The sequence below is a fragment of the Hippocampus guttulatus genome, chromosome 21 (assembly GCF_054856545.1).
Source record: "Hippocampus guttulatus isolate MCC_2025c chromosome 21, RoL_Hgut_1.0, whole genome shotgun sequence".
In the NCBI taxonomy this organism is placed as follows: domain Eukaryota; kingdom Metazoa; phylum Chordata; class Actinopteri; order Syngnathiformes; family Syngnathidae; genus Hippocampus; species Hippocampus guttulatus.
The window spans coordinates 4,452,846-4,480,000 of NC_141281.1; the positions used below are offsets into that span (position 1 = coordinate 4,452,846).

The 27,155-nt window shown below is 45.0% G+C and overlaps 3 protein-coding genes across 4 annotated transcripts in view; all 3 read left to right on the top strand.

The window, feature by feature from the left end:
• Positions 1–9,594: 9,594 nt before the first annotated feature.
• Positions 9,595–17,359, top strand: LOC147186802 (cyclic nucleotide-gated channel beta-3-like). Its single transcript, XM_086102605.1, has 18 exons — positions 9,595–10,848; positions 10,990–11,038; positions 11,675–11,789; positions 12,593–12,747; positions 12,876–13,190; positions 13,261–13,469; positions 13,545–13,595; positions 13,683–13,769; positions 13,850–13,914; positions 13,995–14,117; positions 15,290–15,431; positions 15,673–15,832; positions 15,919–16,016; positions 16,107–16,190; positions 16,280–16,398; positions 16,531–16,683; positions 16,832–16,982; positions 17,073–17,359. The coding sequence occupies exons 1-18, from the start codon at positions 10,741–10,743 to the stop codon at positions 17,088–17,090; spliced, it is 2,202 nt and encodes a 733-aa protein (XP_085958731.1). The 5' UTR covers positions 9,595–10,740; the 3' UTR covers positions 17,091–17,359.
• A 174-nt stretch (positions 17,360–17,533) lies between these two features.
• Positions 17,534–23,132, top strand: LOC147186803 (cyclic nucleotide-gated channel beta-3-like). Of its 2 annotated transcripts, XM_086102117.1 has the most exons (18): positions 17,534–18,024; positions 18,220–18,349; positions 18,546–18,597; positions 18,803–18,951; positions 19,033–19,344; positions 19,427–19,635; positions 19,714–19,764; positions 19,857–19,943; positions 20,025–20,089; positions 20,265–20,387; positions 20,766–20,907; positions 20,994–21,153; positions 21,260–21,357; positions 21,837–21,920; positions 22,005–22,123; positions 22,219–22,371; positions 22,482–22,611; positions 22,792–23,132. In XM_086102117.1, the coding sequence occupies exons 1-18, from the start codon at positions 17,932–17,934 to the stop codon at positions 22,810–22,812; spliced, it is 2,178 nt and encodes a 725-aa protein (XP_085958243.1). In that variant the 5' UTR covers positions 17,534–17,931; the 3' UTR covers positions 22,813–23,132. The 2 variants fall into 2 exon arrangements, with proteins under 2 accessions (XP_085958243.1, XP_085958244.1); XM_086102118.1 differs by lacking the exon at positions 21,837–21,920.
• A 133-nt stretch (positions 23,133–23,265) lies between these two features.
• ipo4 (importin 4) overlaps positions 23,266–27,155 on the top strand; it is an 8,693-nt gene continuing 4,803 nt past the window's right edge. The window contains exons 1-14 of the mRNA XM_086102116.1: positions 23,266–23,668; positions 23,839–23,925; positions 24,132–24,211; positions 24,307–24,348; positions 24,417–24,546; positions 24,610–24,789; positions 24,931–24,996; positions 25,067–25,168; positions 25,265–25,348; positions 25,546–25,701; positions 25,796–25,849; positions 25,950–26,059; positions 26,148–26,256; positions 26,348–26,477. Coding sequence (XP_085958242.1) covers positions 23,594–23,668; positions 23,839–23,925; positions 24,132–24,211; positions 24,307–24,348; positions 24,417–24,546; positions 24,610–24,789; positions 24,931–24,996; positions 25,067–25,168; positions 25,265–25,348; positions 25,546–25,701; positions 25,796–25,849; positions 25,950–26,059; positions 26,148–26,256; positions 26,348–26,477 — 1,405 coding nt within the window. The 5' untranslated portion in view covers positions 23,266–23,593. The remainder of the gene's footprint in view (positions 23,669–23,838; positions 23,926–24,131; positions 24,212–24,306; positions 24,349–24,416; positions 24,547–24,609; positions 24,790–24,930; positions 24,997–25,066; positions 25,169–25,264; positions 25,349–25,545; positions 25,702–25,795; positions 25,850–25,949; positions 26,060–26,147; positions 26,257–26,347; positions 26,478–27,155) is intronic.

Sequence of the window (27,155 nt, forward strand, 5' to 3'; positions counted from 1 at the left end):
CGTAATTACTCGATCTTATCGGGAGGCAAAGCGCTGCTAAAACGAAACGGTGTTCACTCGCGCTGGACAGAGAAAGATAAGGGAGACGCACTTGGTTACATTTGCAGGGTATTGGGCGGTTAAAATGTCATTGTTTTGAAATGGATTTATGCGTCATCAAAACCAAGTCCGTGTGTTGCTTTAAAAAATTCTATTTTGAGTAGTGAAAAAAAAAACTGCAGATATGTTATCTATTATGGATAAAGTTCATCTTGTAGTCACCAACGATATTGAAAGATGAGACTTGATCAAATAGAGGAAAAGGCAAGCAGGTCAATCAACCTGATGGAAGAGTCACTGGCTTTGTTTTCAGTGATGGTGATGAAGGTGGATTTTTTTTTTTAATTACCCTTTCTGAGGATTGTAGGAAAAGTATCAAGTCACGGCATGGGTCAATGGGTCAAATGCCATAACGTGAACAACTGATTTTGTTCTTTAGGGTCAACGTACTCAATGAGGCACATTTCAATTGACTGGATTTTGTGTCATCGAAGCATGTTGACTCAATTTTGAGGAAGGGCTCAGTTGTTGTCAGGAGTGGGATTTGCGCCACTACACAGCAAATTAGGGTTTGGCAGGAAACCTTCCAATCCATCTGGCTTCCTTCTTGACTGAAGGCAGCATCTGTGAGACTATGTATCTAGCTATCGTCACAACTTTCGTTCCATGACGAGAGTTGAGCTGAAAATTTTACCACACGGAAGAAAATGCCCACTTCTCATTTTCAACATTGGTTTTGCCGCATGCACTGAGTTATTGTTGTGTTCAGATCGAGAGTTTAACATCTGCAAGCCTCGTGACGTTTACATTTTTTAATTCATTACAGGTGCTCAGGTACGCATTATATCTCACACTTCATCCCCTTTTCATTTTATAATATTTTTAGACTTAAATGTTAGTCTAAACACCTCACTATATATATATATATATATATATATATATATATATATATATATATATATATATATATATATATATATAAAACAACGCCTTTTAACCCATGAGTGTTATAGCCTTGCCATCTCTATGTAGAACATGAAGAATAAACAAAAAAAACGCATCGGGAGAATGCGAGAGAAAGCGGTGAGGCGATGTTACCTTAGCCATCTGTTGGGGACGTAGTTTGGATGAAAACAATAGGAAACAAATAAGCAATCATAGAGCGATTTGAAGACAGGCCACGGAGCCGCAATGATTGCGGGAATAAACAAAGGGATCAATGCGTATTACATGTTTATGAATGCAAGCGGCCTCGTCGCAGCGCCTTCAGATTGGAATCTTAGCATGCATGCCATGCCCCCATGACATGCCCAGCGCAAATAATTAGGCGGCATTGCAGGTGCACACAAATCATTATAATGACTGACAGGGGGCCCTTCAAGATACACTTCAACAGGAAGAGAAGCGGACCGTTTTGATGGGGTTCATTAGAATGAAATGAACATTATACAAGCTGTTACGAAACCTTTTCAGTTGAGCTGATCCAAATTATGTGGCTTGAAGGTAGGGATGAGTGTAATATTAGTGGGAAGAGAAAAGAATAAGCCGTTTATTAGTCCCACATTGGGTGGCTCGTGCATCAAAGACAACCATGTACTGTACTTCTTCTGTATTAGCCACTTAGGAAACCGCCCACACCCATTGCCATGTGGGCCCCACAAGCCGTAAAGTTATCCAGGTCGCGGACGGAGGACGGCAAAATAGGGTCAAGTGCCCACCTCTGTAAATATGAATGAAAAGGTCATTTTGCTCCTGTATGTCTTTTTCAGGAAACACGAGACCGAGTTTTCTGTTTTTGCTCACCAGTAATCAGTGATCTTTCCATGGGGGCGACACGAGTCATCTCGTTAATTACGATGACATCTCCCAAGTGTAGCGTGACCTCACACACTATTTACACCTGCTTTTTGGCAATTAGGTCTTTCCCATCCTTTCATCATCATTTTAATTGTCCTATCATATGAAATCACATGCAAATGGTCATCATTATTTCCTTCAGTTGTGGCCCGATGATACAGTATATGCATTCAGCAAAGTAGTCCTACCGTACATTCTGAAAATCACGATCAGGTTCGATTTTGCACATTCCGCACCATGCTGTGCGCATTCCGCTTTCTGTTTGCTTCGCATCCCCATTGCTAAAACTGCTTACTGGACAGAGAGAAACAACCGCCAACTTGCTTGATGCATTCAAATGGCTTCGGTAAATCGAATGAATAATAGATGGCGAGCGTACGTGTTTGTGTTTGGCGTGCTTGAATGACAGCAAACGTAAACTAGAAACGAGGCTGTCTGAGGCACTAGAATCCAAGCTTTCTGTTGCAGTAAAATCGGAAATGTCAAGAGACGTCACAGTGTCTGTTGACACGGCTGGACTTGAACTTGACTCCTCTGTTAACCTCATAATAAATATACAAGCTGTCCAATGAATACCAAAGCTGCAATATGGCTGCTGCGCTTGAGTTGAAATCCGAAAAAAAAAGGGCAGTTTACAGAGTCTGTGTATTCAGGAATCCATTTGTTAATATGATCCAATTGTACAGTACGGGCATAATTTTTTGGGAAAAGATCCTCAATGAAGCCTTTCCTGGAGACTGTTAGCCATTCATTTGTTTGTATCGAAGTCAAAGCGAGAGAATGACGTTATTGTCGACTTGTTGCGACTTGTTGCAGAATCGGCTGACTTAGTTGACAGACTGCAGACACCAGCAGAGTCTTCATCATATATTCACAAATAAAATCAGGCTGTAGCAAATTTTCATACAACACTTGGAAAGCAAACAATAGTTGTCCTTTGCTTTTCTCGCATTTATACTGATGGTAAATTCCACTCATTCGGGCAGAGATTTGTAATTATCGGGTGGAAAAGTTGATCTCTTTGTGAAAAGACTGAAATTATTCTGCAGTGTTCAGGATTGTTTTGAGTTGGCGGACGCATGGTCTCAAACACCCCCCCCCCCCACACACACACACACACAAACACTAAGGAGCTGAGCAAACAGAAAAGAGAATCGTGTAAGCAGTGGGGCAGATTCATTTGTTGGGTGCAACGAGTGCATGTACTGTATGGTGTGCGTGTGTGTGTTAATGTGCGAGTGGAAGAGAAAAAGTGGGGGTGTGAGCATCATTGAAGGACAGGGAGAGAGTACGTTTTGCCTGACGGGGTCGATTCTAGCTCAGTAGAGAGCTGCCTAGTGTCTTTAGATGATGTACCTCACACACACACACACACACACACACACACGCGCGTGCGCACACACACACACTCACTTACAAAACCTACAGTACGCTCAAAATCCATCATCTTCAAAGGAAAATCATGCCGGTAACGTGGTTGTCAGAAAATATTTTGATCTCCTCAATGGCCGTGTAGGTGTGGCTAATCTGTTGGCAAGTCATGATCCATCTGTCATCTTTAATCATCGCGGCGCTACCGGTTCCACCTCCACACATCCTGCTCCTCAAGCATGCTCACATGAAAGGTTCTGACGAGCGACTCTGCGGCCGTTGACTTGCTGCATATGTTCCAAATGTTGTAGAGCGGGATTATGTTCTGTCATGCTTTCGGATTCTCATTTTTCCTTGAGCAAGCCTGAGCATGCCTGGTGCGTGTGCATTGCTTTTCTTCTTGCGTCCGAGTTGGAATCCCAACATGTGTTACTCCTGCATCGGCGTCCTGTTTGTAGCTCCTGCGTGTCCGCTGGTACACAGGACGACGTGGCTGTTGACAGCAGAGGTGGGGTTCTCGTTCTGAGCCCTATAAATAAAAGCTTCTTCACATTCATAGTAACCACCTGAGTGCCTGGACCTACAATTCTTTCCGTCCACTTTGCTGATGAATATTTAACTCGTTCAAGAGCACCTGGGCATACAGAGATACGAGCAGTGCTGCTTCCTTTGTTGTGTTAATAACAAGTTTTGAAAAATAACGATAATGTTCTTCATGCAGTTATCATGTTCAGCATTCGTTTCTTAATAAGGTAGATGTGAGCGTAATGTAGTTATGTCTAACAAATACAATAGACCTGAATTCAACTACAATAAAAACGACCAGGAGAAGAGTTTGGGCGAGATTTATTAACATGTATGGAACGATGTTTAAAATGAACAACAGATTGCCCAACCCACCGTGGTTTGATTTGCAGCGAGTTCCTCTCACTATTTTTGTTTTAATCTTGGTTTCAAAAAACTGAACTAAGATGCGCCGTGTAATTTTTGATGCCCCAGGGAGCTTTCGGTCTCATCCGTGTTTCATTTGGACTGGAAACACTCCGTCGGCAGTTGTGGAGTGAGGAGTTAATGCATTTGTAATGAATGAGCTCCAAACTCCTTTGGCCTTCTGCAGAATCCTCAAATGACTCTCTAACCCAGAAAGCCCAAATAGTTTTTACAGTAAATAATATATTGTACACAGGATGTCTAGCGTGACAGTAAGTTGTGAAGGATTTCCACTTGTCCTTTCTGAGGAGGGGAAGCGAAGGTGTTCTACTCATTCCTTTGCAACGAACAACTTTGATCTGTGTTTCATTCTCATCACTTTCCTCGCTATCTGGAATTCAGGCCACGTAAATATGCTGCGGCTCCTGAGTTGGTTGCATCAATCAGGGAGACAGATGATCGAATCATTTTCACACGACACAAGGTGTCAGTCCCACCCGGAGTTCTGGCAACTCCTCTTTGTATATTTAGGAAATACTTTAATCTGCTTCAGCCAAGTGGGGCTCTGGTTTCTGGAAAACCCCAGGAAAGTTTATTGAGAAAACTGAAACTCTGGAGGGACTTGTGCTTTCGACTCCAATTTAGAGCCATTCGGTTCAGTTAGGACAGTGTGCAGAATCACATGCAAGATGCAAGGCTCTCACCCGGTGTAAAACACATTGAAATGTTTGCAATTGTCTACATTAATTGATCCAAACGCAAAGTCGCAGAAAGTTGAATTATTTCACCGGAGCATCCTCTCACTAATGAACCTGATACTGTGATTTAGTGGCTGCTCCAGTTTACTCAGACTTGTCCATCTGTTTGGCCTTACATTCGAGTCACAATCTCCAATACTTTGCGACTCTCAGCGTATCGATCACAGCTTCTGGTTCAATAGACGAGCACAGGCAAGAAGCCGGAGCAGCCGGGGTATCACGTTTTCAAATCCACTTTAACACGATGGTGCCTATCGACTGCGCTCATTCCAGTCGTAGTTGCTAATAAAGACATTGATGCTTCAGCTCCTGGTTGTGATGCAGGTCAGAGAACATGAATCGCGGCTGCAAAAACTCTCCCTTTTTGCCAGTACATAAAATAAACTTTTGATCCATGGCTCAATTCATGACACTACCAAAATCTGACAATGAGAAATGTTATGCACCAACCGCATGTCCGATTTTTTTTTAATCCATATTGAACGAGTCCTTGTTGATACACATGTTGGTGTTGGGGGTGGGGTGTTCTGATGTTCCATAGTCAAGCTGATGTCTTTTAGGTTGGTTCGATATTTAGCTCTGCTGATTGCATAAAACCACAGATAAAGCGCAAGGTGAGGCAGAAAGGACTCTGCCTCCTCACTGCGCAGCCTCCGCTGGCTGGCCCTCAGCCACACTGAAGTGGGAGTAGGAGACCGCACATGTTCACATTGGTGCCGTTCTTCTTCTTCTATGACTAGTTCGCAAGCCTGCTCTATGAACGGTGATTTCATCATAGCTCACCGATGGTGGGGAATGAAAGTATAACTCCCAGACAGCTTCTCATCGTTTTGGCTGGAAAGGATTTGATCTAAACTGTACCAGAGGGGACAAAGTTACTCCCATTTGTGTTCACTGTGACACTTAGAATGATGATTCCTTCCGAGTAGCTGGATTTTTTTTTTCCTGGCAATGTTTGCTTCCCTCATGCCGGGTACAACAATTCCTGGAAATAACATGAACGTCTGGCCAGGTCCAGGACAATCTTGCAGACGGCTTTGTGAATATATAATTCCCAGTTTTCAAGCCACCCCCCTACCCCCATCCCAAATCAATCCCTTCACAATTGGCCCAGATACATACGAAATCATTCCCCATTCTCTATCCAGGAGGCAGTCCCAAATCCCATTTTCAAGGGCTTCATTGTCAAGCCGATTAACGTATGTTGTTATTGGTATTATCTCTTAGAATCTCTTCTTCAGCAAACAGCAAGTCTTTTTCAAATTGTAGGTCAGTGACAGCCAACAGGAGTGGTCCAATCTATAGAAAAGTTGACTTGCGTGATTGTTGCTTCTCTATAGGCCATTGTTAGTTTGGTAGCTTTAGGGTCAAAATCCAATCAGGTAACATCAGAGAATGTATTTTTTTTATTTATACAACATCTCTTTTTAGACATTTGGCTTTCATTGCGGGTTATTCAGCATTTGTCCATCCTGCTTGATACGGCATGTTTTGACTCGGTGCTGTCATGTATCGCACCCATCCCCCATGCCTCGGAAACAAGCAACATCCAACATGCTTGAAGTTGGAGGGCGGGTGTCGCATCCCCTCAGGATGAAGCGGAGGGGGAGACAAAGTATGCAATTCCTGTTTGGCATGTCGTCAGTGCTGCCACGGAAAGAAGGCTCAGGAAGTGCGTGTGCGTGTGCCACGTGAATTGCTCCCTGTCGCTCTGCAAGTGAAAACCTGGTGCGGCAGTCGATGCAAGTGGAAAAGACTCCATTGTACTTGGATGTTAAATAAGGTCAGCAGCCATTTCAACACCGATTACACGTTCAATACTATTAACGATTCACCACGAGGCAGCTTTAAACTTTGATAGCTCCATAGGGCTCTTTGCATTTTATTAGCGGAGAGAGAGAATGTTCTTTTTGTTTGCTCACGTGAGCAAAAATATTTCGCTTACCTGGGACATTTTGAGGTCAGGTTTCAAAAACTTCAAGTGGTGTATTTTTATTTGACATTGCGCATACACCACGGTTAAGGAACTTTACTTGTTTTCTAGTGTTTCACTGTTCCTCGATCAAAATAAGTACTAAAGTGAAACCGGCGTTATTTATTTGTACATTGTTTTGTTCTAATATTGACAATATCGTTTGTATTGTAATATGCAGCTGTAATGGCCACTTGATGGCCAAGATCATTCAAGTTCCATCTCATCACATCAGCCTGTGCCAGTGCAGCTAATTCCGGAACTATATTGAGCCAGCCTGTAAAATTTTTTTTCAGCCACAATTTGACCTTTCGTCAGACGGAAAGTGTCGTAATGAGGTGACCTGCAGCTTAATGCTGGCTGGCAGGCTTGAACGTGTGACGTCTGATTGGTGCCAAGAGGCGTAGCTCACACAGCGGCATTAAAAAGGCCGAGTAAAAATGTGCCATTAGCATTAGTGAGAAATGATAACGGAGTCGGACGTCACACATCAATGTGTCATCATTGGCTTCTTCATCTCGTCTTTCTATTCTTGGCTTGACTCATTAATTCTTTCATGATTCCATTCCTTCCTTTCATTTCTTTTGTTCTCCTACCTGGTGAAGTGAACGGAAGATGGATGGCATATTCCTCCTTTTCCCCTTTCCCCTTTGTTTTGCCGTGCTCGATTTTCTTTTTGTCCACCCTTTATCCTTGATTCTTTTGATTCTCTAATCTGTTTGTTGTCTTCCTTTGTATACTTCCGCCTTGAATATTCATGTTCTAATTTCTTTTTCCTTTATTCCCCCCCCCCCTTTGCTTTTTTTGTTTTCTGGACAGTTAGCTTTCATTTTGTGCCCTCCCCCCTTTCTTTTCACTTTCCTCCTTTGCCTTGTCTTCGGTCATCCGCTGCTTGTCTGGTTCCCAATCAATCGAGTATTTTGCCCTTGATGCATTCGTTCCTTTTACAATTTGCCTCAATTTTTCTCCATTGCTTGTTATCTGCCTGTCAATCTAATCTGTCTTTCCTTTCCTACATTGTCTTCCGATGCATGCTCCCATATTTGTTCCACTCTTTCGCACTACCTTGACATTTATTCAAGTATCATTCACGATGCCAACTTAATATAAATGAACAGTGTCCAAATGGGAAGGCAACACAATATTTCATGCGACTCACTGATGCCTCAAGACGGTGAACACCTTTGCTATCGTGAATATGCTAAGTGTAAGAGGAGTAAAGTGCTGTTCGCGACCGGCAACCTGATCTGAGCTAACCGAGTCTGCTCCCGCAGCAAGTGTTGTGACAGTATCAAGCGTGCGGCTGTCAGCTTTAATAGGCAGGACTCCTTCAGATTCCCTTAATGTTCACACACCAGCCGGCCTGGCACGAATCCACATGATACACCTCAGCGCCGTGTGGCTCACAGAAATAGGCAGCATGAGGCACATAAAAGACACGCACACACCAACAGCAACAGGCAATACAAACAGCGGCATGGATGGAACAACTGAAATGACATCATGAGATTTTTCCTCCCCACGCCCCAAAACACACTGACCTCGCTTGCTGCTTCAATTCGCCATCACTCATCAGAAAGTGGCTGGGGCATACAAAATATTGTGTGTCTGCTGACAACTTTTGAGTGGGTTCCACGCAGTTTAGACTTTGGAGATACCCCTTTGTATTTACTGCCCAGCGTTTACAGTCAAAGCTGTCAAAAATTCAAATATGTTTTGAACCTGCAAACCGTACGAATATTCGGTCACTATACCACCGATGTCAGAGTTTGGTTCGCATTGCCGGCAGTAAGTCGGAATCGTTTCCAGTGAGGGTAGGACTCCGCCAAGGCTGCCCTTTGTCGCCGATTCTGTTCATAATCTTTATGGACAGAATTTCTAGGCGCAGCCGAAGCGTTGAGGGCGTCCGTTTTGGTGGCCTCAGTATTGCATCCCTGCTTTTTGCAGATGATGTGGTGCTGTTGGCTCCTTCAAACGGGGCTCTCCAACTCTCACTGGAGCGTTTCGCAGCCGAGTGTGAAGCGGTTGGGATGAAAATCAGCACCTCCAAATCTGAAACCATGGTCCTCAGTCGGAAAAGGGTGGAGTGCCCCCTCCGGGTCGGGGGAGAGATCTTGCCCCAAGTGGAGGAGTTTAAGTATCTTGGGGTCTTGTTCACGAGTGAGGGCAGGAGGGAGCGAGAGATCGACAGGCGGATCGGTGCAGCGTCTGCTGTGATGCGGACGTTGTATCGGTCTGTCGTGGTGAAGAAGGAGCTGAGCCAAAGGGCGAAGCTCTCAATTTACCGGTCGATCTACGTTCCAACCCTCATCTATGGTCACGAGCTATGGGTCGTGACCGAAAGAACGAGATCCCGGTTGCAAGCGGCCGAAATGAGTTTTCTCCGCAGGGTGTCCGGGCTCTCCCTTAGAGATAAGGTGAGAAGCTCGGTCATCCGGGAGGGGCTCAGAGTCGAGCCGCTTCTCCTCCACATCGAGAGGAGCCAGATGAGGTGGCTTGGGCATCTGATTCGGATGCCTCCTGAACGCCTCCCTGGTGAGGTGTTCCGGGCATGTCCCACCGGGAGGAGACCCCGAGGAAGACCCAGGACACGCTGGAGTGACTATGTCACCCAGCTGGCCTGGGAACGCCTCGGCATCCCCCGGGGAGAGCTGGAAGAAGTAGCTAGGGAGAGGGAAGTCTGGGCTTCCCTGCTAAAGCTGTTGCCCCCGCGACCCGGCCCCGGATAAGCGGTAGAAGATGGATGGATGGATGGATGGATGGATGGAACCGTACGAATACTATTTAGGACTGTGGGGTGTGATAATCACAAGGTCAGTAGTGGTCAGTTAATTGTTATTCATTGTTGATCTTGCCTACCCTGACCACATATTGCTGGTAACCGGGCCTTTTGACACAAAGAATATTCACAACTTCAGTCACTTCAGAAACAGACAATTATTTTAGTCTCTTGGAACAAATTGCATCATGGCACCAGCTCTCGATATCTTTTAATTTGTTTATAAATCAAACGAGCATGTTTTCTATTTTCGCTTGCCCTAAGCAGAGAATACATCTCAACATCTGCCTAATTGTGGTCTTAAAGGACCTGTTTTCCAGAAGGCGCAGGAAAAGAATGGAGGAGTGATGAAGGCATTTTCTGCCCCCATGTGGTCGCAGAGAGAAATGCATCAACTTGCTCTCTGATTGCCTTTTGTAATTACAGAGCAGCTCCCACATTGTTTGTATGGTCACCTTCATTTAACGAATTAATAATTCATTTGCTTCGGTGGCTTATGATAAACAGATAATTGGGCTGCATTAAATCTGCACAACGGAGTGTAAGAACCAGGATAAGGAATTCCTACTTTGTTTTGTATTTATTTACTAGTAATCGGTAATCCCCCCCCAAAAAACAAAACATGTTCACAACTCTTATTCAAGATAAGCCACAATATGCTGCAATTTGAAGGAAGACACCCAAATTTAAATTGTGTACAAATGCTTTTTTTTTTAAATGTACATGGCAAAAACATTGTCAAAGTATCTGCAGTAACTCCCTCAGGTTCTTTGTGAGTGGCCCGTGTGAGCTTTAGTGGTCAGCTATAATCCTCTTGGGCTCTTGTATGAGATGGTGATGGGCTTAGATGTCACTTGTGGTAGTGACGGGGGCTCGTCTCTCCGCAAGAGTATTAGTGATGCTAAAAGCAGCAACAGTGCTGCAATCGGCTAATTCAGACAGAAAGAAGAAGGCAGCGTGTTTTTGGAAATCAACACGTTTCTTGCAGGGCCGCTTATAGACAGAAAGGCAGATGAATCTTGAGGCGCGTGGATATGTTTGCCAAATTTAAAGGCATTCTGGGTGGCCCGCAGCCACCGGTCACCAGCGGTGCTTCTGACCCACCAGCACCTCCTGCTCCTCCAGCTGCAGCGGAAAACAAGGTAAAAAAGACATTTAAAACGACTTGTCAAAGAATTGCAGACCTCATACAATAATACAACACAATAACCGTATCCACACCCACTCACACAAAAAAATATATACATTTCTCATCTAATTTGCCATCTGACTTTGTTTTGTAGGATGATAAATCTCCTGAAAAGGAAAAGGAAAATATGAACAAACCTCAGGGTAAGTCTTGTTATTTGATATGAAGTCATGCATTCACAAAAGGAAAGCTGCTGTGTGATTTGCATTGCGTCAAAGTGACTGTGTCTGCGAATTTTTACTTCTTTGAACAAAATTCAACCTACATTTTCAAACAGATTTCTATGACACGAGTACTTAGAGAAGGTGGGGGGTCTAGGAAAAAAACAAGACCCAACCCAAAACAGTTGTGTGTGTTATTAATGACATATTTTTGTGTCTGTGCACACTGCACCCTTAGCATCCCACCAGTTTAATTTTCACAAAAAATAATTTTAAAAAGGCATTCTCGACAAAGGGTGGCAGTTTTTTCCTTTTCTCAAACTCACCAACTCTCGCGTCTACTTTATTTGTCAGTTTCGTTCATCTTAGGGGCCGTTGTCGCTGTTGCTCATTATGGCATGCGTGTGTAAGTGCGTGCTTATGCGTGTGTGTTCGGTGACGGGTCCATTGCAGGAGGTTGGTTGATCGAGAAGTAGTTCTTTGGTCAAAAAAGGTTGGGCACCCCTGACTTAGAGGATAGGATCATGCATAGTCAATGATTAGTACTGCAAATATTACTGCCCTAGCCCACTGGTTAGAATATACTGTAAATTAATCAATCAAATAAATCAATCCCAGCTCCAGCGCCAGCTCCAGCACCTGCACCCGCACCCGCACCCGCACCCGCACCCGCTCCAGCTCCAGCTCCAACATCAGCGGCTATAGTAAACCCTGATCAAATTGGACCAGAGGGGTAAGAAATACAAATACCGTCTTCAGCTTTGAAGCTCAACACATGATCTGATTTCAGCAGGTATTGCTTTTTTTCTCCTCCGATATTTCATTTCAACATTAGAATATTATGCAGTATGAAATAAGCAATGACAGGGACACATTTGTTGTATATTTTGAATTATCCTCTCACCAGTTGCAGAGAGTATACAAAAAACACTCGCCTGCTGTTTCGATCAAGAAAAAAAAAACAGTATCAAATTAATCACTCAGAGTGTAGTTAATTAATCAGATTCCCGGGCAAGATGACAAGGTAGATGGAGAAAGCCCTCAGAGAAAAACACAGCATGTGCGATCTTGATGCCCTGGAGCAGAATGCATATTAACGAGAGGATGAACCCAAAGTAGATTAAAAGCTTTTCAGCTTTTGTGATTTAAGGAGCTCACCATGGCCTCTTCGGGCCCTGCAATATAAATCATTGGGTGACAGGTAAAGACAGATAAAGCTGATCCTTGCACTTTTAAACACTTCTTGACAGGAGTGGACCTGTTGTTCAATTTGAATTAGATGACATGGATAGGTTCACCGATATGTTGTTGCCAGCTTTGGAGTAACAGGTGAAATTCTGATCACATTTAATTTTATTCATTCATTGAATTTAGAAACACAAACGGGTGACTTCCACTACAGTCCCATTCCATTCCACTTGGTACGCTCAGCTTAGTGAAGTTCCTTTAGGGTTGAAAATTTCACACCGTGCTGTTGTTGTTTTCGTGCATCGTGCATGTAATGTGTGAAAGGGAGATCGTGTTTTATTTATTCAGAAAAAAGGAAGCCCCCCCTGTGCCAGTCGTCATCAACCCGTATTCAGATGAGCAGCTTCGCTCCATAGTGAAGCGTATGAGAGAGAGACTTAATATCTACAAGGAGAAAGTGACCGATCAATATGCTTCATCGCCCGAGATCACACCCCCTGTCAGTGAGTACCAAGCCCACATATTCAACGGTGATCAGCTTTGTGTCTCATAAAGCATCAAGTCATTCCGGTGTTGCATGCTCCTCGAATGCAAAGTTGCACTTTGCTGGTTTAACCTTTTGCGCTCTCAGCACCGCTGCTGCACAAAGTCCGCTACGCTGAGGTCGTGGAGGAGAGGAAAAGGCAAGCGGAGGAGGAGCGGATAAAAAAAGAGGAGGCTGAGAAGAAGAAGAAGGAAGAGCAGGAGAAGAAAAAGAAAGAGAATGAGCAAAAGAAGAAGGAAGAGGAGGAGAAAAAGAAACTGCAGGCAAAAGAGGAGAAAGCGAAGGCTCCAGACTTCAAGGCTGTGTTGAAGGACAAAATGTGGACGGCCGTGGATGTCTTTCTGAAGCCCTTGGAGGACAGCATGGACTCTGTGCTCGGAAACACCATTGATCCTTTTACAGGTGAACACAGCTTGCGTTTCGAGCAAGAGCTCAAAGACTCTTTGTTAGCATTCGGCTCGATTGCTTTCAGATCGTCGCTACATTGCCTGGCTGAGTGTGGTGACTCTCGCCTTCAACTACAACACGTGGTTCGTCACCGCCCGTCTCTGTTTCCCTTACCACTCCGACTGGGCCATCCCTTACTGGTTCGCCGTGGACCTGCTGGCTGACTTCATCTACCTCACAGACAGCATCATCTTCCAGTCGCGCAAGCAGTTTGTCAAAGCGGGAGACATCATAGTAAGTTGGAAATGTCTCACCCGAGGGAAGACGCTGCGTTCTTGCGCAACTGAAAATGCAACTTTGTTTTCCCAGAAAGATAGAAAGATGGCAAAGAAGAATTACAGAGAAACAGAGAGATTTATGGTAGGGATGGTATTGATGGAAGGAAATGTTATCTTCATCATGCCTATCGAACGCTCAACCGAGCTGTCGTCTCGTTGATCTCAATAGGCCGACATCGTGTCGGTCGTACCCTTGGACTTACTCTACTTCCAGTTTGGTTTCAAATCCATTTTCAGAGCCAACCGCTTGCTGAAGGTGACTATGAACCTTTTTTTACAGTTTTTTTTTAGTTGCTCAATTGCTGCTGCCGTTAACATTTCGCAAACAATTCCAAGGTAGATACGTTTTTCGAGTTCAGCGACCGCCTAGAAAGTATCATGGCAAAGGCCTACATCTGGAGGTAAGTTGTAAGACAACCATTGATGGATGGATGAACGGATGGCTAGATGTCAGGAAAGTCCTTATTTCCTGTTCCGTCAGGGTCATTCGCACCATCGGCTATCTCCTCTTCATGCTCCACATCAATGCCTGCTTGTACTACGTCGCTTCAGACTACCAGGGCATCGGTAAAACCAAGTGGGTCTACTCCGGACTCGGAAGTGCGTGAGTATTTCTGCATTTCAACCTGCACCAGCACCCGCTTTCTTTTGGGTTTATATTGTCTTGAGTGTCTGTCAGTCCACAGAAACAATTCGGTGGGCCAAAAGAAGGAAATTTAAAGCTGCGGTCGAAAATTGATAATGAAATAACATGCTCTCAGAAAATCTGCACAAAGTCTATCAAAGAAAATCTCTCAATTGAAAACATGCTGTATGTTCTATGTTTGCTGCGGTGGCTGCAGTTACCCCGCCTGATTCTTCTATGCGGAGAAATCCTTGCTGATGATCGCTGAGTTGCCTTTTCCTGGCACCATGTTTGGAATGATGTTTCAGATGACAAATTACCTTTTTGGGGCTTTGTTTATGTCCGTCATTCTTGGCCAGGTAGATTATTTATTGAAAAATGTTGAACTTTCTTTCTTTATACTACAAGGCCTGTCAGAACGGTTCCAGGACCGGCGTCACAAAAAAAGGACTGCGCAGTAACACGGTTTCCCTGCTTTCTCGAACTTGCTTTCATTCGCACCCCGAGGGATCCTTCCAGGTTCCTCCACAGCATCGCTGTCATGACTGTCTTGCTGTATTCAAAACGGGTGCCCTTGATGACCCACTTGAGCTTGAGAATCAATTGGAACAAGGTCGGTGTGTTTGGAAGCCGCTCAAGGATGGCACTGGTCTTTTCCGCTAGGAATTGTCGCATTTGCAAACAGGCACATTGACTTAGTGAAGAAGCCACGAGTTGTCCAGCCGCTCGCCTCGTAGTGTGCGCTGAAGGAAGCAAACGCTACAAGATCTCGTTTCGCATGTGCGGATTGACCATCTGAACCACAGTGAAGGGCAAAAGTTGCAATCTTTATCTTGGGATTGAAATCAGTTTTTTGTGACACCAGCTGCGGACCTTCTCTGACACGCCTTGTGTTTTTTGGTCGTTCCCATAAAGCAACTTGATCAAATAGGGTTAGGGCCAACATGCAGGTTTGTTTTGTTAGGTCTGTTTGGATCGCTAATATCAGTGCCAAACAGGTTTGACTACCTTCCGATCATTTTGATTTACTCCAGGAGGTTGTTGCATATTATTAAGGAAGTCACAATGGACGATTGGCGTATGCATTCATTCAAAGAACCGCCTGGTACGGTCCACGGGCGGGCCCTTTAACCCCCTCACCCTCTCTACAGGTACCTGCGTTGTTACTACCACGCCGTCCGCAGTCTGATCAACATCGGCGGTCTTAATGAACCCCACACCGTCTTTGAGATAACGTTTCAGATGACAAACTTTTTCACGGGCGTCTTTGTATTCTCCAGTTTGATCGGCCAGGTAAAATAGAAACACATTTTCCCTGTAGTGTGGACAAATTTCACCTCGTTCGAGTAGTAGTAGACAAAACAAACCAACCCATTTAGGAGTGACATTTGGCTAGCCCCGTTACTACCCTGTTATCCATCCATCAGTTAGCGGTTTCCCGCTTGACTGCCAAAGACCGTTTCAAAAAGCTAAATGTTCGCGACGAGAAAATGGATGTTTTGTTTTTTCTCACTAATTATTCTGCTCATTGCAGATGAGAGATGTCATTGGTGCAGCCACAGCGGGACAAACGTACTTCCGCTCGTCCATGGACAGCACCGTGTCCTACATGGTCACCAACCGCATTCCCTCCTTAGTTCAGAACAGAGTCCGCACCTGGTATACGTACACCTGGGATGCTCAGGGCATGCTGGGTAGGTGCCATTTCATTTGTATTAAGGAATCGATGCAAAAAAAAAAGAGCAGTGATGACCTTCAACGTCCCTCCTGGTGTCTCTAGATGAGTCTGAGCTGCTGGATAAGATGCCGTTGGTGATGAGAACCGCCATCGCCGTGGACATCAACTTGACCACTTTTCAAAAGATTGATCTCTTCAAGGTGGATGCGTGTCGAAGTATTTGGAAAGCACACAATCATTTACCGGGATATTTCTGACTCCTGAGACTAATGGCGCATATTTCCCCGCAGGGCTGTGACCAGCAGATGTTGGTGGATATGTTACTGAGACTCAAGTCCATCATCTATTTGCCGGGGGATTTTGTTGTCAAGAAGGTATGTTTGAGGTCTTTTTATGGATGACCAGTCTTTTGCTCCATACATCATTTTCACCATCCATATGTACCCCGCCACTTTTTCCGCAGGGTGACATCGGTAAAGAGATGTACATCATCAAGAGCGGAGCGGTGCAGGTGGTGGGAGGACCTGACAACAGTATTGTCTTTGTCACGCTGAAGGCCGGCTGTGTGTTTGGAGAGATCAGGTGAGTGCGCTTGCATGGAGGGACAAACAAAGATACATTTCTGATGAAATAAAGCATGCAAATAAATAATAACAAAAAAGCAATGTTTCATAATCATCGTGGCAAGAATCCTTCCTTTGTTTCTTTTCCCAGTCTGCTGCAGTCATCCAAAGATGGAGGAAACAGGCGGACAGCAAATGTCAAAGCCTACGGTTTTGCTAATCTTTTTGTCCTTGAGAAGAAAGATTTGTTTGATATTCTCGTCCACTACCCAGAGTCTCAGAAAGTGCTGGCCCGAAAGGGAAGGTGAGACAAAGGCGTGCCGTCCTATTCCAACTGTATGCTTACATCCTCAATGTTGTTTGTGACTTTGGTGATCATACTTTCACGTGAACCACACATCAATCAGTTGTTCGAATATTTCTTGACATGAAATATAAAAATGCGTGTATAGGAAACTCATGAAGGCCAAGGGTCCGGCAGCAGCTAAAGCGGAAGAGGAAAAGAAGAAAGGTCTGGCACTTTTTGGAGCCAAGCCGCCAACACCCAAATTGCTGCGAGCCATCGGTGGAGGCTTTAACAAGAAAATCATTGAAAAACTCAAGGTAGGGTCACTTAACAGTTTGTTCAAATTCCATCTTGTGAACGTCATTGTATCTTTGCTGATCCAAATATTTGTGTTCTTTTGTCTCTAGTCTTCCGCTGCCACTTGAGAGACACTTCTGTGGATTCAAACTCCGTTTTGGGAGTGGATTTTTTTATTTATATGAAGAGACAATACCAACTTTGTACTTTATTGTCAATGCATTGGTTGCATTTACACAAAACGATCCTGAGATCCCAGTCTTCCTGTGTGATCCAGCCTCCATTTTAAAGTCTAATTGTACTCGAACGCAGCCATCTGTTTACCTTTGTCTGCATTCGTTTTCTGTCAGTGCTCACTGGTTGTAAAATCCTGACAGAGACTCTGTCACAATTGCTGCATTAAATGATTCCAATATTTAACGACAACTTTGCAAACTCTGTTTTTTTGAGTGTGTGCCTGTCATGGTTTTGGTGAGAGAGAGAGAGAGACAGAGAGAGAGACAGAGAGAGAGAGAGACAGAGTGCTGACCGTAATCCCATTATCCAGACTGGGACCTCTTCTGACATAGCGAACCAAAATAAATTCAGGGAGTGCATTCTGACTCCACTAAGTAAAGTTGAAACGACTTAATACAATGTTCTTGTCCATGAAGTTTCTTGGTTATGTTAGGACTTTTGATGGAAATGTTAAAATAAGTGCTAACTCAACCAAAAGAAGTTAAGCTTTCTTGGGACTGACCGATGTTAGTGACGACTGATCTGGTGATGACTGTGCCAAGAGAAGGCCAGCCTCAGCGGGGGTTATTTGGGCTAAAGGAATTAATTGCGTCAGTCCCTTGTTTGTCAATGTGAGAGGCAAGCAAAACCAAAGTCTCCCAGCCGGGATTCATCGACCCACAAAAAAAGATTCTGTAAAGAGGTGGAGAACATCAGCAGATCTTTTGACAGCAGTCCGTAAGCCATTCTGCCATGTTCACCAAGTTAAAGGCCTTAGTGGGGGCTCCTGAGCCTCCACCTGCCCAGGCTGCTCCCGTACCTTCTCCAGCTGCTTCACCGACGAAGGTAAGCCTTGGATGCCTTTGAAAATTATTTTGGAATATGGTCCTAAACAGATTTGTCATGCCTTTCCACCTCGGTTGCGACCATTTTCAGTGAGATTTGACAAAGAGCAGCTTTTTTTCAAATGCAATGCTAAACTCCACTTGATGGCGGCGACTCTGCTTACATTGGCTAATTGCTTTTTTTTTTTTTAATTAGCCTCCTGAAAAGGAGGAGACTGCCCAACCAAAGGCAGATGCAAAGCAAGAGGAGAAAGGGAAAGAGGAACCAGTAAAAGGAGAGAAGAAAAAAGATGAGGAAGAAGCCGTAAAAGAGCAACCAAAGCCAGGTACAATAAGACTAAATCCAACTTGAACTTGTTTTATTCCATTTGAATATTATTCATTTTGAAGGTAAATTGTGTCCATTTGTAGTATGTCAACAAACTATCATGACTGAATGCTTTTACAATTTACAAAGGAGAAAGCAGAGATTTTATCTTGGGAAAGACGAATGGTGGTGATGTTTTTTTTTTTTTTTTGCAGTTCCCGCCCCAGCAGCTCCTGTTGAGCCTGTCAATCCGGAGGGAGAAGAAGGGTAAGAAGACGATCTTTGTAAATAACACCTGTGCTCCAGTGACGGCGTGAGGAGAAGCTGATTAGAAAAAGGATGGACGGATAGTATTTTGCGATTTGTGTATTAGTGAGTCTGCGACTGTCTAACTGCAGGAGAGATTATCAGCTACTGGCTGCTTTTGGCCACGTATGATGAAACCTTTGTCACTTCTCAATCACATTTTCAGTGAAGAGAATGCACCTCCTGTGGTCTACTTCCGTGACACAGACGAGACCCTCAGATGGTTGGTCAAAACGTTTAGGGAACGAACGGCGACGTTCAAAGAGAAAGTCGCTGATCCGTATGCCAGTTCTCCTGAAATCACCCCGCCTGTCAGTAAGTATGGACAAAAACAATCAACACGCACACACAGAGGGCTACAGCGTCATTGAACTCAGCGCTTCTCACCCTCCCCAGCGCCAATTCTGAAGAAGGAGGAATACCACAGACTGAAGCAAGAGGAGCGGATAGCGAGAGAGGAAGCGGAAAAGAAGGCGGCGGAGGAGGCGGCGGAGGAGGCGGCCAAGAAGGCGGAGGAGAAGAAAAAGAAGGATGAGGAGAAAAGGCTGGAGGCAGAGAAAAAAGCAGAGGAGGCCAGAATAGCACAAGAGGCCCAGAAGAAAGAGAAGCGCTTCGTGGGTATGGGCTTCACCTGCTTGGATGTGCTCTTCCGACCTATCGAAGACAAACTGGATACTGTCCTGGGATGCACCATAGATCCTTTCACAGGTGGGTGAGGAGATCCACAGACGGCGCGCTCACCAAAGAAACGCAGTCAAATAGCGACATAACAACACCTTTGGCTCCTCAGATCGGCGTTACATCTCTTGGTTGACCATTGTGGCGGTGGCGTACAACTACAATATTTGGTTCTGCTCCGCCCGCTTGGCCTTCCCCTTCCACAATGACACGGCAAACCGATACTGGATGATTTTGGACATCCTGAGCGACCTGGTGTATGTTTTGGACATGATGGTTTGGCAGCCTCGGCTTCAGTTTGTGAAAGCGGGCGATATTATTGTGAGTGAAAGGATACGGCGCTGATGGCGATGCAATCTGAAGAGACGGCAACTTGAGAAGGGTATGTTTCTCTTGCAGAAAGACAGGGCCGTGACAAAAGAGCATTATCGCAATTCACCTCGTTTTAAGGTATTGTGAGAAAGTACTTGAATCGCACGAGCTTTTGTCCTTTGCCTTTTCCAGCTGATTCTCGTTCCCGCTTTTTCTTTCGCCCTGCGTAGACTGACGTCATCTGCATCATCCCCTTTGACCTTCTCTGCCTGTACTTTCAATTCTCAACTATTTACAGACTCAACCGCTTCATGAAGGTATGCAGGCCACCGATTCGTCTTCTTCTGCCGACCATTGTTGCGCATGTCTCCATTCTCGTTTGTCTCTTTGTGTCACAGATTGAGTCTTTCTTTGAATTTAGTGATCGACTTGAGAGCATCATGGCCAAAGCCTACATCTGGAGGTAAGAGCGGCGGCCATTTTTTTCCCATTGTCAGTCATTCTGGTCAGTTCACTCCAAGTGCTTTCCATACAAGTACTGACTGTAGCTTTTGCCAACAGTAATGGGTTATAATCACAATCATTATTTTATCTTTGACTCCTAAGCGTTTTTCATGGTCTTTCTCTTTTTCACAAAGAGTGGCTCGCACCACAGGCTACCTGCTCTACAGCCTCCACCTCAATGCCTGTGCATTCTACGTCGCCTCCGTGCACCAGGGCCTTGGCACCACCACGTGGGTCTACAATGGAAATGGGACAGCGTACGTGCTTTTCATTTTGCATTGACGACGGGCAACGATGTACGCTGATGTCGGAGCTCTCAACTGACCTGTAGAGCAACTCTGTCAGTGGCGCTAGAGATCGGAGACACAAAACTGTCTGGAGGTGTGAACGCTTGTGAGAAGGATTGTTTGTCTACTTGTGTTCTGCAATTGGCCGGCAAGCAGTCCAGAGTGTATCCGCCTCTTACCCAAAGTCAGCTGAGATCAGGACATAAGGACAAGTGCTATGTACTTATAGGGCGGATGGATGGATTATTTCTATTATTTACATCTACAAGTATGTATGTATGTAAATTAAATAAAACAGAAATACCATCCTATTGTCCTCTGATCCTGTTGACCGTATGTCTTTCACAGGTACATCCGATGCTACTACTTTGCCGTGCGTAGCCTGATCAACATCGGCGGGCTACCCGAACCTACAACCATCTTCGAGATAGCCTTTCAGATGACCAACTTTTTCATTGGTGTTTTTGTGTTCTCCAGCCTGATTGGCCAGGTCACGATCATCTTAAACATTATGTGTCAACAGTTACTGTTGTGTGTGTGTGTGTGTATAAAATTTTTCATCTTCCTAAATCGTAGATGAGAGATGTCATTGGAGCAGCAACAGCAGGTCAAACATATTTCCGAGCATCAATGGATGGCTGCGTAGCTTACATGAATACCTACACAATTCCAAAGTATGTCCAGAACCGAATAAGGACCTGGTACAACTACACCTGGGCTGCTCAGGGCATGCTTGGTGAGCTCTCTTCAGAACGATATCCTGACAGTTTTAATAAAATGACCAATATAACATACAGAAGGTCTCCCAGTGTGATCGTGTCAGGAATGTTTTTTACCTTTAGATGAGTCTGAACTGCTGGATAAGTTGCCTCTGGTGATGAGAACTGCCATCGCAGTGGACATCAACCTGGCCACCTTCCAGAAGATTGCTCTCTTTCAGGTGACTTTGCATTCACTCAACAGACAGAGGCTTGACTGCTCCGTGTAAAATAGTGGTAGTTGGAAACGTGTCAGGGAATAAGTGGAATAAAAACACAAAATTGCAGCGAAATAAGTTTAATTTAAAGAAGGTAGTTTGTCACCAAATACAACACAGCATGTGCAATGTATTAGAAACTAATACTAATCTGTGCACTGCAGCTCTGCTTACCTTTTGGCTTTAGTATTTCCCTGTAGTCCAGCAGCCGGACTCTGGACGCTTGAAAATGGCAGGCCTTTATTCATTTGAACTGCCAAGTTGTGGGCGGAAAAGTCCAGTTTGAGTGCAGATATGATGCATGTGTGCCTCGCTGGGCCGACACATTTCCGAATGCTCAGACACATTTTGGTGAAAAAGGCAGCTCGCAAAATACGAATGATTTAAGATAAAGAGCTTCAGTGTGGTACCCAACATTAAAATACGAATGATGTTTATTCCAGGGCTGCGATCAGCAGATGTTGGTGGACATGCTACTGAGGCTCAAGTCCATTGTTTATCTTCCCGGTGATTTTGTCGTGAAGAAAGTGAGTGCATTTACTTAAGCCCTCCAAAGGGAGGGGTCAAGACTACACTTCCTCTCAAGAAGACATCTTGTGCTCTCGCCGCAGGGTGACATCGGTAAAGAGATGTACATCATCAAGAGCGGAGCGGTGCAGGTGGTGGGAGGACCCGACAATAGTATTGTCTTTGTCACGCTGAAGGCCGGCTGTGTGTTTGGCGAGATCAGGTTAGTGTGCTCGTTCATACACAGTATCCTGAATTTATTGTATGATATAAATAGATTTCATGTCTTGCTTTTGTTTTGATTGATCTTTGTATCAGTTTGCTGCAGTCTGCCAAAGATGGAGGGAACAGACGGACAGCAAACGTCAAAGCGTACGGCTTCGCTAATCTCTTTGTTTTGGAGAAGAAGGATTTGTTTGACATTCTGGTGCACTACCCGGAGTCGCAGAAGGTTCTGGCCAGGAAGGGAAGGTGAGCCATGCCTGAAATGTCCAAGTTATTTTTTTTTTCAACCATTTAGTTGTTGTTTTTCTTTTGGAAATTTGTCTCAGTGTATTATTTTTGTGTACATTTTTCTTCAGGAAACTGACCAAGGCCAAACCTCCTTCAGGTGCGAAAGAAGAGGAAAAGCCAAAAGGTCTGGCTGTCTTTGGCCCGAGACCACCCACACCAAAGTTAATCAAATTGTTTACCAACCTACGCAATCCTTTGGTAATGTCACTCACTTTTATTTATTTGCTTTTAATAGAGTGCTGCTTGGTCATGACTGTCAAAGCAAAGCCTCGAACATCTGACCGGTTATGATTTTAGTAATAATGTTGATAAATTGATGACAGGGGAGCAGAAGGGAAGGCGCAACTTGAGTACCGTTGACTTGTATTGTCTTCACAGAAACAACAACAGCCTCGTTGAGCCAGACTGGGGAGCGATTCTACTGCATTGTGGACTCTGATTTCAACCGATCAGCGACAGTTATTGCATATTTTTTTGGAATGCATATTTGGTGAATTGTTCTTGACTCTGCCTACAAAAGTAATATTGATCCATCCATCCTGAACATGGTCGGGGGGGGGGGGGGGGGTGCTGGAGCCCATCCCAGCTGACTTTGGGCGGAAGGCAGACCACACACCCTGAGCCTGGTTGGTTTCACGTGTAATAGAAATAATATGCATCAATACATGGCCATACACTGTACATATTGTATTGTGTATTATAAACTGTCAATAATCGTGTATACTTGTCTGTCCGTCCAAGGGGGAAGGCACTGCAAGTTGTCAAATCGCTACTGCTTGTCGTGCTCCTTTCCCTTTGGAGGCGCTGTTCGTTTCCATCGGTGTGAAAACAGAAAGAAAACGCCGGTCCCTTTAACGCGTCTAACGTGGGACTCACGGTCGGGGCTGTCTCGCGTGCTGACAGCTGAGGCAAACTCATCGGTCCTTTCTTTGCCTTCTGACCCCGTCCGCCTCACCTCCACGTCACCGCGGTTTCGTTTATGTTCGGATAATAACAAACGGAGTCATAGTCAACGTGTTAGCCGGCGACAGAAACGCCACCTTTCCTTGAGAAGCGTCACTAGTTAGTGGGGGCAAGGGTTGGGGGGTGGTCCCGCTGTGGTAGCCACACACCAAGAGAGGACGACGCGACGATCCACGAGGAATTCGGACTCCGTACATTTCACTGACACCGCTGCGAAATGGTGATAACGACAGAAGAACTCGAGCAGATCCTCCTGCGAATGACGGAGCCCGACAACGCGGTCATCCAGCATGTAAGTACTCCAAACGATCGACGTTGTCGGCATCACAAAAATAAATGAGCAGCGGTGGTGACATCGCGGTTCGATGTCCGCTGAGGCTTCGGTTGCTGTGGATCCATTTGTGTTCCTTGTGTACGAGTTGCAGACATTGCTGAGTTGTTGAGCTGCGTGTTCCCCTTTAGGTCACGATCCGGCTGAAGCAGGTTTTCAAAGACCCGGCCATCATCCCTGCCCTTTGTGCTGTCATGAGAGGCTCCCAAAATCCGCAGGTATGTGACTGCACAGTTGCGAACTATTTATTTATATCGTGTGGCTTTGCCACCTCCAAAGTGTGTGTCACTCTGTTAAGAGGCAGGGTTCTATTCGTCCTACATCAGTAATACTGTTGGCATTCTCATAGTGGAATTTTTATGCTAAGGAGAAATGGCCGTTTTGTTTTTTCTTGTTTGTTTTTTCTTAATGTTGTGTCCCCTAGGTCCGTCAGTCGGCTGCAGTGATGCTCCGGCTGAGAGTGAAGAAACAATGGAGGAAGATAAAACCCCCTGACAGAGAAAGGTGAAATTCAATGCTTTTACTAAACGTTCTTGATTTGAGAAATGCAGACTTGTTAACCCCTCTCTCTTTTTCAACTTTCACGTTTTTTCACACAGTCTCAAGGCAGTGGTGTTGCAGGCATTCATGCAGGAAACAGAGTAAGCTCGCAGTTTTGACACGCCGCTTGGAGAGGATTTGACTTGCTGCCTGTTTGTTTGCCTTGCAGACACCAAGTGCAGCACTCGCTCTCCCAGTTGTGCGCCTTGATGGTCAAGCACGAGACCCCCGAGAGCTGGCCTGCCCTTCTGCAGCTCCTTAATCAAGCCACCAAGAGCGTCAACCCACACGATAGACAGGTTGACCACTGAAAGGCCCGACCAATACTACGCACTCTCTCAACATGCTGCTTCCTCTCGCAGGTTGGACTGCTGCTCCTGAACAAGGTGATCGAGTCCAACCCGGAGCCATTCCAGCCTCACTACTGCCAACTTCTGCAGCTTTTTAGCACCGTGTTACAGGACCACAACAACCCGACAGCCTTGTACTACTGCATCCTCAGCCTTACGGCCATTACCGTTTACACTAGCACCCAGCATATGGTGAGATCAATGTTATGTTACGTAATGTGGCGGGCACGTACCATTCTAACGTACATCCACTGATTAAAACACAACCAATATATATGGTTGTGTATGTGTGTGTGTGTGTTTGTGTTATAACCACAATTTGCCGCCTTTTAGAACCAGATGCGCTCCATCATCCCAATTTTGATTGTCGCTGTGAAACAGCTTATTAAAGCAGATGAGGTAAATGTATTCATGTGTTCTCCTTTTTTTTTTAAAATTTAATCTTTAACAGAACTATTTGTTCACGCAGAGCCAAGCTGGTGAGGCAATGGAGGTATTCAAAGCGCTAATGGAGAGCGAAGTGTCCATCATTGTGCCTCACGTTGCAGACATGGTTCGCTTCTTCTTGGAGGTGGGGAGCTCCATGTCGTCTCAAATTGCAGGCATTTGTCGACTCCCGCTTGACATGTTCTGACGCAAGCGTGCATGCGTTTTGTGCGTTGTGTAGGTGGGCGGGGATACCACGTTGACTGATTCGCTGCGTGTCAGAGCCCTCTCTTGCATTGCCTTTCTCATCAAGTTGAAGAGCAAGGTACGCTCATGCAACAGCATGGCAAACATTGCCTTGAAAAAGTATTTGCCCCACTCCTGAATTCAGTTTTGTTTTTGGTTTTTTTTGCATATCTATTCAAATCATCCTACCATTTTAATATCACTCAGAGACAATAAAAGTGCAACACAAGGTTTTTTGTTTTTTTTAACTTTGTATTTCCCTCTTTTATGTTGTAGACAGTGCTGAAGCAAAAGCTGCTGCTCCCCATCCTGCAGGCCATCTTCCCCATTTTGACTGCAACACCTCCGCCCGGTCAGCACGACCCGGAGGATGATGAAGACGACAACGGAGATGGCGAAGAAAATGACAATCCTAAACATTGTGCCGCTCAGGTTTGTCAAAGTCTCTGTGCGGCAATTTAGAGTGTGGAGGAATCTGTTGACTCAAGTAAAAGTCTTCTGAGCAATTGTACTTGGTAATACGCAGGTCATTGACACCATGGCGCTCCACATGCCCCCCGAGAAACTTTTCCATCAGCTGGTAAGTCATCCGAGTTACCACCAAGAAGCTACCACCAAGCAGTGTCATATCCTGATTTTTATTTGTTTATTTTTGGGGACCGTTAAAAATTGCACCTTAGATGCCGCTGACTCAGATCTGCCTGGCCAGTGATAACTCCTATCAGAGGAAGGGCGGCCTCATGTGTCTTGCTGTGCTGGCTGAAGGATGTGCAGATCATATACGCACCAAGTATGTGCAGTTGTTAACTATGGAATGTTTTTTTTTTTTTTTTTTTTTAAATCGGGAACGACCGATGTACCTTGACCCGTCATTGCAGGATGCTGTCGTCGGTGCTGCAGACGGTCTGCCAGAGTCTTTCAGATGCTGATCAGGTGGTGCGCGGTGCCGCTCTCTTTGCCCTGGGACAGTTCTCGAAACATTTACAGGTGACCTTTGACACCGTGATATTTGATCTCCGTCCCATTTCTGTGTTGAAAAATTCTAAGTGAGTGTGTTGCATCCCTCCATTTTTCACAGCCTGAAGTGAGTAAACATTGTGAGGAATTGATGCCTTTGCTGCTCGGCTATCTTTCGTCTTTAAACCAGGCCAAGGTTGGCCATGTCACTAAGGCCTTTTATGCGCTGGAGAATTTCATGGAGAACTTGGGTAAGCTATGGAATAGCGCTGCGTGTACCTTGCCGACTCCATCGGAAACCGCGCGCTTTCCATCAATCCGTACATTAGCAATGTATACCGCTTTACGTCAAAAACAGCGACACACCACCTTTGGGGCTCCAGAAATCGCCATTCTTTGTCACACATCGTACAGAGACATTGTGGACGTCGTGGCGGGAACGGTTTGAGGAAGACTTTATCCTTTTCACGCTGCGAAAGGGCACGCGAGGCATTGTTTGGTGTGAAGGAATTTGAATTTGGCATTATGAGCAAGCGCCCACAAATACAACAAAGTGGTGCCTTGAGTAAGCACGCTCGTAACTCATAACGCTCATTTGTCAAATCATCTTTAGCCATTGAAATGGCCATCTGTTCAAGCCCCCCCCCCCAAAAAAAAACAACAACAAACATCTAAAAATGGCACCCTGACACTGTACTTTAAACAAAGCTACACAAGTACTGGCTGCTACCACCAGTAAAAGCAGCTAACGCTCATCTGCACATCTCACGACTCAGTGCCACTCTGCCTTTTGGGTATCAAAAGTTTGCGACACCTGTGGGGGATGTGGGCGTTTCCGCATCACGGCGCGTCCGCATGCTAGTCTCACCGAAAGAGTCGGCTGAATGAGGTGAATAATTAAAAAAAAGATCTATCATTATAATACCGGT